Here is a 12171-nt window from a genome sequence, read left to right as displayed (position 1 = left end):
GTCCTTGGCTATATACTTATTCCTATTCATATACAGAGCCCAGAGTCCACCCTCAGGGCTTACAGCCGTTGGGCCCTTCCTGATGATGGACTCTCTGGCCACTCCTACCTGCCATTCAATCTTCCCCCTAACCTGAACTTCAAAGTAGAATCTCCCTGAGGAGAAGCCCTCCTTTCCCAGGACCGATAGATAACATTCAAACCTCTCTGGGAGGTCAGGGAGAATCTGGCGTACGTCTCCATAGCTCACTTGTTTCCTGTCCTCCGACACAATGAGCTTGCAGTGTGCTGTATCAGGATCCAGAGTCACATCCACTGACCACTGACGTATCCTCCTCAGCTCAGGATCCTGTCGCTCCTGGATCATCTGCTGCACTTGTGCTACTTCTCCAGGCTTGGAAGAGGACTCCTCTCTGTCTGAGACCTTCATCCTCTTAAAATGATCTGCAACTTCTCTGAGTGTTGTGTTGGTTTTTAGGTCCGGTCTTCTATTGAATGTGTCCTTACACAGTGGACACTGGCACAGGGCAGTGGTGTTCCAGTATTCACTGATACAGGCCTTGCAGAAGTTGTGTCCACATGGAATAGAGACTGGCTCAGTGAACACATCCAGACAGACAGAGCACAGGAACTGCTCTTCAGACAGGACATTGCTGGAGGTGGACATTTCTGAAACCTAATAGAAGACCATAGAGTTAGAAATGTAGCTGTCTTCATTTTAGAGTGTTTTACTGCCCCCTGCTGTACTGGAGTGTCTGTTCAGGAATATGATTTATTGGTTGATCCCTTCCACTGGCTTGGATGGAATCCTGTGATCCCTCCCTAACCCAGAACAAGTCCCACCCACTAGACTACTTTAGTTTACAGAATGGCTATAAAAGGACAGCCACAGAGTTAGATATATCCTGTTAGAGGTCATAGCAAAAAGTAGATTTATACCTTAATAGACATTGATATCCAATTATGAGAGGGCCATAAACAATAACTAATAATGCTGCATATGGTTAAAATCTCACCTTCCTGGTAAAAATTGTTTTAGTTGCTGAGGTGTAGTCACTCACTTTTGAGGACACAAGCTCAAGTACATAGTAGAAAAATGATGCTAAAATTTGAATTTTTGAAAATTGAACCTTTATTTAACTAGGCAAGTCAGTTAAGATCAAATTCTTTTGGACTCCCGATCACAGCCGGTTGTGATACAGCCCGGAATTGAATCAGGGTCTGTAGTGACACCTCTAGCACTGAGATGCAGTGCCTTTAGAACGCTGTGCCACTAGGGAGCCCAGGTAAATATCATGTTATGTAGCTCCTATTCAACGAAAGTGGTTGAATGGGGCCTGAAATGACTGATATGACTGATATATAGTAATAATTAACTGATCTATTGACTAACTATATGATTTCACCTTCCTTATAACTGTAAAATAATATATTTTGTGCAAGTACAACATGGCACCATTTTCATAGAACTGATGATAGTGAATGGTCTTCCCTGCTGGCTCTGAGCAATGCACAGATGCCATTCAAATGCCTGCCGACTCGTTGCAACTTCCGCTTGAAGTACAAAGTGATGTTTGTCCATCTGTGACCAAGAGAAAGGGGTCTTGTTTCAGTTCTACCAAATGCTTTTGTATTTTTTCATGTTGGTTGGTCTATCTCTGTGTGAACATCACAGCGTTTGGGGCTGTAACCTACTGAGCCAGAGGAGATCAGTCCTTTGTTTGAATAGGTCCCATTTTTGGTGAGGTCTATCACTCCTTCAGCTATTGAGTGGAACGGGACAACCTTAAAGCTTTTTTTGTAAATCCTTCCATTTGTTTCTAAACCCTCCACAGACACATCTACAAGCCAAAAACATTCAGGACAAATCCAAAACCCAAGTAAGTCCCTGATGTCAGGACTTTGTCTCTAGCAGGTTTTAGAGGGTGCACGTGGAACCTCTTATCTTTGGCATTGGGCAGTGTCATGGAGGGCCAGCTGCATTTTAAAGTGGTACATTTTCTTCTTTCCTGTTTTTGAGGGGTTGTAGAGCCAATGTTGGTCATTTACTGCCACCTTCCACACTGGAGTGTCTGCTCAGTGGTGTCTGCTCAGTGGTGTCTGCTCAGTGGTGTCTGCTCAGTGGTGTCTGCTCAGTGGTGTCTGCTCAGTGGTGTCTGCTCAGTGGTGTCTGCTCAGTGGTGTCTGCTCAGTGGTGTCTGCTCAGTGGTGTCTGCTCAGTGGTGTCTGCTCAGTGGTGTCTGCTCAGTGGTGTCTGCTCAGTGGTGTCTGCTCAGTGGTGTCTGCTCAGTAGTGTCTGCTCAGTAGTGTCTGCTCAGTAGTGTCTGCTCAGTAGTGTCTGCTCAGTAGTGTCTGCTCAGTAGTGTCTGCTCAGTAGTGTCTGATCCCTTCAACTGATCTGGGTGGAGTTATCTGATCTCTCCCTAACCCACAGCAAGTTCCACTCTGTTGACTACTTTAAAATGTTGCACGCTATCTGTCACAGGCATTTGTCCCAAGTGCCAAACCTTTTCTCACTCTGTGGAGGAACCGAATATTCTTATAGCTCACCTGAGATAGTTCATAACCTTGTGGCACCAGACTGATTGCTGCGTCCACCATTCTGTTTTACAAATTTCTCACATGAAAATGTTCCCAGTTCAATAATTGCGCGTCTCTTTGTGTGGATGGCTGAGCTCATCCAGATGTCTCTTACTACATCCCTGAAGGGAAGCGGACTGGTGAACTCAGCCTTCAGGCGTCTTTTACAATGAGAATTGTCATACTATGGGTAGAGCCAAGTCTATTTGGTAAGAAGAGGAAGTCCGGTGATAAGGCAGAAAAGAGAAGCAAAATGATGGATGAAACATCCAATCTGTATACAGGTTGAAAGGTTGTCAATGAGTCAAGTCTACAAAACTTAGTGGACCTTTTTCATAAGTTTTGGGAACAGAAAATTGTATGGAGATCTGTGAAAAGTTATCAACCCACTTTCAGTTTCCTTCTGCCTTGCACTGGACCTCTTCTTACCAAATATGGTCAGGACAGGAAGCCCCTAGCAGTTGTGATAAGTCAGCGTTTTCCATGTCTGTCTGTGGAGCAACTATAACATGAAAGGACTTCCTGGAATTAGCCAAAATTACATAGGAATTCACTCTTTGAATACTACAATTATCTTTATATGGTAAGACGAGTAAGACGAGTACATGTAGTTGTACCGAAATTATATTGATTCAGTTTTCCACAGACAAACCCTGCTTTTAATACAGAGTAGTAAGAGAAAATAATATACTTACTATGACTGAGGTGGTTGTCCCACCAAGCTATCTTAAGATGAATTCACTAACTGTAACTCACTGGATAAGAGCGTCTGCTAAATTAGTTAAATGTAAATGTTTTCACATTTTGGATAAGTTCACATTTTGGATAAGTTCACATTTTGGATAAGTTCACATTTAACATACTTGTAACATTGTCAATTCACAAATTATTCCAGATTTTTTTTAAAAACAAATCTGAAGTAAAAAAAAAAAAGAACAGGTGAGAAACAGAAAGCAGTGTGATTACAGAGTAAATCATCCAGGTTCATCTCTTTCTCTACTTACCTGGGGGGGGGGGGGCCTTTTTGTCTTGACAGAAGGTTGACTGTGTCGCTGTGTGTAGAACTATGAGGAGCAGGACAGTTATTGCACTTTATACTTCCACTTTCACAATCAAATATGGGCAGTCAATCAAATCAACGTTTATTAGGCACGTGCACACAGTACAGTGAAACGCTCGCTAACTCTTCTCAAAAATGCAGTACAATATCATTCAACAATAAAATGCCAAATACAAAAGCCCCAAAAATAACAAGTAGTAATAAAAAGTAGAAGGAAAATATGTATGAGAAGTATGTACATATTGTATCTGTGATTGATCAAAATGGAGACTTTAATACAAGTAGTGAAGTGACTTGGTACTGCAGCTTCAGTAAACAGCCGTTGAAACCAGAGGAGCACTGTCTCCTAGTCTGCTGTGTTCTGTTGCTGCTGGTCTGCCCGTCACCAGAGGCGTTAGGCTAGGTACACTGCCACTGACTCGACATGACGTTGCCAATGGATTTTCCCTTACATTTACAATCTGAATTGCAATAAACATGATGCACACATAGTATTACATAGAATGCTGTTTTATTTGATGGTTACCAGGTTGACCTCGTGTAAAGGGTCAGGCTGGGGTTGGAGGCCAGGGGTCAAGGTTGACCGTAATAAATAAAATGGGTTGGTATCTCTCTACCCAGGGCCATCTGGCAGCGCTGCTGGGGTTGCGGTTCTGAGTCAGGTGCTGAACCCAAACAAACCACTCATCCTAATCCTCCTAATCCCCCTAACCCTATCTAAAGTACACACATGATTTCTCCTGCTTCTGCTCTCTCTTTCTGTCCCTCTATCTCTGCTCCTCACTATCTTTTTTCTCTCCCTCTATCTCTCTATTGCTCTCCTGATTTTTAGGTATTTTTCTCCTAGGTTATTCTCTCTCTGCTCAGATGGTATCTCTCTATCCTAGGTTATTCTCTCTCTGCTCAGATGGTATCTCTCTATCCTAGGTTATTCTCTCTCTGCTCAGATGGTATCTCTCTATCCTAGGTTATTCTCTCTCTGCTCAGATGGTATCTCTCTATCCTAGGTTATTCTCTCTCTGCTCAGCTGATTCCCCTCTTTCTTGCCATCTAACATCTCTTTCTCTCTCTCTCCTTGTTATCCCCTCATTCCCCTCCCTGTCCTCCGTTGTCTCTTTCTCCAGCTTATCTTTCCCTGGATCCCTCTTCCTACTCTCACCCTGGCTCCCGAGGTAAAGTGCTTCCCTCTTTCTCTCTCTGCATCTTTCTCCACGGATAGCTCCAGAGCGTGAGGGGGGGCTTCAGTTCTCCAGTAGGCCCAGACGGTGCTCTCAAATCTGGATTAGACTGAGTGGCCCCCTGAAGCTCTGGAGTCTCTCTCTTGCTATACCGTAGGACAGCAGACACTCACACACTAAGTCTACTGCCACTAGTGGGCTTGTCCTGGCATCTAGTAGTGTGTGGATGCATAGCTTGTAGTGTCTAAGGCTGTTTCACAGGAAAGTGTGCTTGCATGGAGGCGCATGCATTAGCAAATATAGTCTGTGTCTTTGTGCATGAACGTGCTGCTTATTTTGGTGTGTGTGTACAGTATACATGTATGTGTGTGTATGCTGGTGTGTTTTCTTGTTCCCCTGCTAAAATTTGATTGTCTCTCTCGCGCTCTCTCTCTCGTTCTCTCTCTCGTTCTCCCTTGTTCTCTTATCTATCTCGCTCTCGCTCTCTCTCTCTCTCTCCAGTCCTCAGTGCTGATAGGGTGGAGCAGATGACCAAGACCTACAATGACATTGAGGTTGTCACACACCTATTGGCTGAGGTGGGCTCTCATTGGTGCACGGTCTTTGACACATGGCGGTGATTAGTTGCCATTGATGATTGTGGACTAACTGTTGCATGGTATCATTGATTGCAGCGGGACCGGGACTTGGAGCTGGCCGCTCGAATTGGTCAGTCTCTGCTTCAGAGGAACCACCTGCTCCAGGAACGCAATGAGTCTGTGGAGGAACAGCTAGCACAGGCCCTGGACCAGGTAACACACACTACTGTACACACACACACACACACACACACACACACACACACACTACTGTACACACACACACACACACTACTGTGCACCCCACACCCCCTCTGACCCCCCCTGTCCCAGGTGCACCAGCTACAACATGAGCTGGGGAAAAAGGATGAGTTGCTGCGGATGGTGGCCAGCGCTTCGGAGGAGAGTGAGACTGATTCCAGCTGCTCAACGCCGCTGCACCCCCGCCAACCCCTAGCACCAGCTGTGGCCCTCAGCCAGCTGGAGGCCCTGCAGGGGAAAATGTCTGATCTGGAAGAGGAGAACCTGGCCCTACGCTCTGAGGTATACCTGACATGACACCCTATTTCCTAGAGTTCACTACTTTTGACCAGGACCCATAGGGTTAAGGTTAGGATAAACGGTAGGGTGATCTGATCCCAGATCTGTGGTCCGTGCCAATTCTACTTCGACTGTGCACTTTATGCGGTCCAGGCTTTTAAACGCTTCGTAGTGGGCCCCTCACACCTTACTCTAACCTCTGTACCTCTGGTCCGACCAGGCCCGTCATTTGATAGTTCCTAACACCTCACTGTAAAACCCTGTGGTCCGACCAGGCCCGTCATCTGATAGTTCCTAACACCTCACTGTAAAACCCTGTGGTCCGTCATCTGATAGTTCCTAACACCGCACTGTAAAACCCTGTGGTCCGACCAGGCCCGTCATCTGATAGTTCCTAACACCTCACTGTAAAACCCTGTGGTCCGACCAGGCCCGTCATCTGATAGTTCCTAACACCTCACTGTAAAACCCTGTGGTCCGACCAGGCCCGTCATCTGATAGTTCCTAACACCACACTGTAAAACCCTGTGGTCCGACCAGGCCCGTCATTTGATAGTTCCTAACACCTCACTGTAAAACCCTGTGGTCCGACCAGGCCCGTCATCTGATAGTTCCTAACACCTCACTGTAAAACCCTGTGGTCCGTCATCTGATAGTTCCTAACACCGCACTGTAAAACCCTGTGGTCCGACCAGGCCCGTCATTTGAATGTTCCTAACACCTCACTGTAAAACCCTGTGGTCCGACCAGGCCCGTCATCTGATAGTTCCTAACACCTCACTGTAAAACCCTGTGGTCCGTCATCTGATAGTTCCTAACACCGCACTGTAAAACCCTGTGGTCCGACCAGGCCCGTCATCTGATAGTTCCTAACACCTCACTGTAAAACCCTGTGGTCCGACCAGGCCCGTCATCTGATAGTTCCTAACACCTCACTGTAAAACCCTGTGGTCCGTCATCTGATAGTTCCTAACACCGCACTGTAAAACCCTGTGGTCCGACCAGGCCCGTCATCTGATAGTTCCTAACACCTCACTGTAAAACCCTGTGGTCCGACCAGGCCCGTCATCTGATAGTTCCTAACACCTCACTGTAAAACCCTGTGGTCCGTCATCTGATAGTTCCTAACACCGCACTGTAAAACCCTGTGGTCCGACCAGGCCCGTCATCTGATAGTTCCTAACACCTCACTGTAAAACCCTGTGGTCCGTCATCTGATAGTTCCTAACACCGCACTGTAAAACCCTTTGGTCCGACCAGGCCCGTCATTTGAATGTTCCTAACACCTCACTGTAAAACCCTGTGGTCCGTCATCTGATAGTTCCTAACACCGCACTGTAAAACCCTGTGGTCCGACCAGGCCCGTCATCTGATAGTTCCTAACACCTCACTGTAAAACCCTGTGGTCCGTCATCTGATAGTTCCTAACACCGCACTGTAAAACCCTGTGGTCCGACCAGGCCCGTCATCTGATAGTTCCTAACACCTCACTGTAAAACCCTGTGGTCCGTCATCTGATAGTTCCTAACACCGCACTGTAAAACCCTTTGGTCCGACCAGGCCCGTCATTTGAATGTTCCTAACACCTCACTGTAAAACCCTGTGGTCCGTCATCTGATAGTTCCTAACACCGCACTGTAAAACCCTGTGGTCCGACCAGGCCCGTCATCTGATAGTTCCTAACACCTCACTGTAAAACCCTGTGGTCCGACCAGGCCCGTCATCTGATAGTTCCTAACACCTCACTGTAAAACCCTGTGGTCCGTCATCTGATAGTTCCTAACACCTCACTGTAAAACCCTGTGGTCCGACCAGGCCCGTCATCTGATAGTTCCTAACACCACACTGTAAAACCCTGTGGTCCGACCAGGCCCGTCATTTGATAGTTCCTAACACCTCACTGTAAAACCCTGTGGTCCGACCAGGCCCGTCATCTGATAGTTCCTAACACCTCACTGTAAAACCCTGTGGTCCGTCATCTGATAGTTCCTAACACCGCACTGTAAAACCCTGTGGTCCGACCAGGCCCGTCATCTGATAGTTCCTAACACCTCACTGTAAAACCCTGTGGTCCGTCATCTGATAGTTCCTAACACCGCACTGTAAAACCCTTTGGTCCGACCAGGCCCGTCATTTGAATGTTCCTAACACCTCACTGTAAAACCCTGTGGTCCGTCATCTGATAGTTCCTAACACCGCACTGTAAAACCCTGTGGTCCGACCAGGCCCGTCATCTGATAGTTCCTAACACCTCACTGTAAAACCCTGTGGTCCGACCAGGCCCGTCATCTGATAGTTCCTAACACCTCACTGTAAAACCCTGTGGTCTGTCATCTGATAGTTCCTAACACCGCACTGTAAAACCCTGTGGTCCGACCAGGCCCGTCATCTGATAGTTCCTAACACCTCACTGTAAAACCCTGTGGTCCGACCAGGCCCGTCATCTGATAGTTCCTAACACCTCACTGTAAAACCCTGTGGTCCGACCAGGCCCGTCATCTGATAGTTCCTAACACCACACTGTAAAACCCTGTGGTCCGACCAGGCCCGTCATTTGATAGTTCCTAACACCTCACTGTAAAACCCTGTGGTCCGACCAGGCCCGTCATCTGATAGTTCCTAACACCTCACTGTAAAACCCTGTGGTCCGTCATCTGATAGTTCCTAACACCTCACTGTAAAACCCTGTGGTCCGACCAGGCCCGTCATCTGATAGTTCCTAACACCTCACTGTAAAACCCTGTGGTCCGTCATCTGATAGTTCCTAACACCTCACTGTAAAACCCTGTGGTCCGACCAGGCCCGTCATCTGATAGTTCCTAACACCACACTGTAAAACCCTGTGGTCCGACCAGGCCCGTCATCTGATAGTTCCTAACACCTCACTGTAAAACCCTGTGGCCCGTCATCTGATAGTTCCTCACACCTCACTGTAAAACCCTGTGGTCCGACCAGGCCCGTCATCTGATAGTTCCTAACACCACACTGTAAAACCCTGTGGTCCGACCAGGCCCGTCATCTGATAGTTCCTAACACCTCACTGTAAAACCCTGTGGCCCGTCATCTGATAGTTCCTAACACCACACTGTAAAACCCTGTCGTCCGACCAGGCCCGTCATCTGAAGACGGAGACCATCACCTTCGAGGAGAAAGAACAACAGCTGGTCAGCGACTGTGTCAAGGAGCTACGTGAGTCACATGCACTCAAACACACACACACACACACACAAAAAAGGCATGAATCAGGTCAATTAACAAGTAATTAGGTTATTGATCTCTAATGATTAAAGAGCTGTGTGGGTGTGGGTTGGTTCAGGCGAGTCCAACAGTCAGATGGTGAACCTGACAGAGGAGCTGGCCCATAAGAATGAAGAGGTGATGCGACACCAGGAGGAGATTTCCCAGCTCCTCTCCCAGATAGTAGAGCTCCAACACCGCGTCAAAGAGGTGAGGGGGGAGGAAGGGGAGGAAGAGCACAGTTTGAAGTTGATGTTGTAGTAATAATTGTAGAGTAATAGTACTAAAGAAGTGTGTTTCCAGCTGGCCCTGGAGAAAGAGGAGCTGAGGATTCACCTACAGGCCTCGAAGGATGCCCAGAGATCACTCACTGCAGAGGTGAGTTGTCTAGCAATGAACAGTTCAATGAACCATAGAAGTGCCTTAAGGTGGGCCCTTTTTCCGAACAACATTTCATAACTCTCCAACATCATTTGAACCACCGCTATATGTCAGATCAGAACTGCACCTGATAAGCAGTATGATATGGCCCAGAGTTGTAGTATTTAAAATAGTATCTTGGGTTTTGTCTGTTATGTTGACACAAGCAGTGAGTTTGTGTTCAAGGTTATTAGCTGCATCAAGGTTTAAGTTAAGGTGTTTATTACTGATGAATGAGTGTGTGTAGAATACGGTAATGGAGTGTGGGTATTTAACTGTTGTGTAACTGAACCAGCTAGCAGAGGGTTAACTATGTTGTTGTGTAGCTGAACCAGCTAGCAGAGGGTTAACTATGTTGTTGTGTAGCTGAACCAGCTAGCAGAGGGTTAACTGTGTTGTTGTGTAGTTGAACCAGCTAGCAGTGGGTTAACTGTGTTGTTGTGTAGCTGAACCAGCTAGCAGAGGGTTAACTGTGTTGTTGTGTAGTTGAACCAGCTAGCAGTGGGTTAACTATGTTGTTGTGTAGCTGAACCAGCTAGCAGTGGGTTAACTATGTTGTTGTGTAGCTGAACCAGCTAGCAGAGGGTTAACTGTGTTGTTGTGTAGTTGAACCAGCTAGCAGTGGGTTAACTATGTTGTTGTGTAGCTGAACCAGCTAGCAGAGGGTTAACTGTGTTGTTGTGTAGCTGAACCAGCTAGCAGAGGGTTAACTATGTTGTTGTGTAGCTGAACCAGCTAGCAGAGGGTTAACTGTGTTGTTGTGTAGTTGAACCAGCTAGCAGTGGGTTAACTATGTTGTTGTGTAGCTGAACCAGCTAGCAGAGGGTTAACTGTGTTGTTGTGTAGTTGAACCAGCTAGCAGTGGGTTAACTATGTTGTTGTGTAGCTGAACCAGCTAGCAGAGGGTTAACTGTGTTGTTGTGTAGTTGAACCAGCTAGCAGTGGGTTAACTATGTTGTTGTGTAGCTAAACTAGCTAGCAGAGGGTTAACTGTGTTGTTGTGTAGTTGAACCAGCTAGCAGAGGGTTAACTGTGTTGTTGTGTAGCTAAACTAGCTAGCAGAGGGTTAACTGTGTTGTTGTGTAGTTGAACCAGCTAGCAGTGGGTTAACTATGTTGTTGTGTAGTTGAACCAGCTAGCAGTGGGTTAACTGTGTTGTTGTGTAGCTAAACTAGCTAGCAGAGGGTTAACTGTGTTGTTGTGTAGTTGAACTAGCTAGCAGTGGGTTAACTATGTTGTTGTGTAGTTGAACCAGCTAGCAGAGGGTTAACTGTGTTGTTGTGTAGTTGAACCAGCTAGCAGTGGGTTAACTATGTTGTTGTGTAGCTAAACTAGCTAGCAGTGGGTTAACTATGTTGTTGTGTAGCTGAACCAGCTAGCAGAGGGTTAACTGTGTTGTTGTGTAGCTAAACTAGCTAGCAGAGGGTTAACTGTGTTGTTGTGTAGCTGAACCAGCTAGCAGAGGGTTAACTGTGTTGTTGTGTAGTTGAACCAGCTAGCAGTGGGTTAACTATGTTGTTGTGTAGCTAAACTAGCTAGCAGAGGGTTAACTATGTTGTTGTGTAGCTAAACTAGCTAGCAGAGGGTTAACTGTGTTGTTGTGTAGCTGAACTAGCTAGCAGTGGGTTAACTATGTTGTTGTGTAGCTAAACTAGCTAGCAGTGGGTTAACTATGTTGTTGTGTAGCTAAACTAGCTAGCAGAGGGTTAACTGTGTTGTTGTGTAGCTAAACTAGCTAGCAGAGGGTTAACTGTGTTGTTGTGTAGCTAAACTAGCTAGCAGAGGGTTAACTGTGTTGTTGTGTAGCTAAACTAGCTAGCAGAGGGTTAACTATGTTGTTGTGTAGCTAAACTAGCTAGCAGAGGGTTAACTGTGTTGTTGTGTAGCTAAACTAGCTAGCAGAGGGTTAACTATGTTGTTGTGTAGCTGAACCAGCTAGCAGAGGGTTAACTGTGTTGTTGTGTAGCTAAACTAGCTAGCAGAGGGTTAACTATGTTGTTGTGTAGCTGAACTAGCTAGCAGAGGGTTAACTGTGTTGTTGTGTAGCTAAACTAGCTAGCAGAGGGTTAACTGTGCTAGGTCAATGTCCTTGCCCCCGCTGAAATCGAATTAGCATAATAAAGAAAATCCCCATAAAAATATATCAAAGATAAGTGTTAGATATCTGTTCTTTTGCATTGGATGCGTCTCATTCCACCGCATGTGTATACTGTATGTCACACTTTCACATCTGAGGTGAAAGGTGACAGTGCTAGAGTGGTGTTTGTCAGACCATGAGACATCCTGAAAATCGTTCTTGTCACAGAATGATCTGTAGCGTCCGACCGGTTTGGCCTACAAAACTATTACCTCTATGGAAAGATGAGACGAATCTCACTAACACGATGGTGTTCTCCGTTTTTCTCTACGACCCCCCCCACACGAGTCTCAGTACAGTCGATCTGCCAACTTCTGCCTGTAGCATCTGATCAGTCTGGGCTACACACAAATTTGACCCTCTGTGGAACACGTACTCTACCGGTCAAATGTTTTAGAACACTTACTCATTCAAGGATTTTATTTATTTTTACTATTTTCTA

At 46.2% G+C, this 12171-nt stretch overlaps 1 protein-coding gene across 4 annotated transcripts in view; it reads left to right on the top strand.

Moving 5' to 3' along the window:
• LOC109876969 (trafficking kinesin-binding protein 2) overlaps nucleotides 1–12171 on the top strand; it is a 77769-nt gene that overhangs the window by 46026 nt on the left and 19572 nt on the right. The window contains exons 4-10 of one of the 4 annotated variants that reach the window (XM_031813214.1): nucleotides 4764–4811; nucleotides 5319–5395; nucleotides 5492–5608; nucleotides 5729–5938; nucleotides 9046–9124; nucleotides 9252–9382; nucleotides 9476–9550. In XM_031813214.1, coding sequence (XP_031669074.1) covers nucleotides 4764–4811; nucleotides 5319–5395; nucleotides 5492–5608; nucleotides 5729–5938; nucleotides 9046–9124; nucleotides 9252–9382; nucleotides 9476–9550 — 737 coding nt within the window. Of the gene's footprint in view, nucleotides 1–1834; nucleotides 1880–4260; nucleotides 4302–4763; nucleotides 4812–5318; nucleotides 5396–5491; nucleotides 5609–5728; nucleotides 5939–9045; nucleotides 9125–9251; nucleotides 9383–9475; nucleotides 9551–12171 lie in introns of those variants that run through there. The other 3 variants (XM_031813215.1, XM_031813217.1, XM_031813216.1) reach the window with 3 other exon arrangements.

This window comes from Oncorhynchus kisutch, unplaced genomic scaffold (assembly GCF_002021735.2).
Source record: "Oncorhynchus kisutch isolate 150728-3 unplaced genomic scaffold, Okis_V2 Okis05a-Okis16b_hom, whole genome shotgun sequence".
Taxonomy (NCBI): domain Eukaryota; kingdom Metazoa; phylum Chordata; class Actinopteri; order Salmoniformes; family Salmonidae; genus Oncorhynchus; species Oncorhynchus kisutch.
This window is presented reverse-complemented; position numbering and strand designations above follow the sequence as displayed.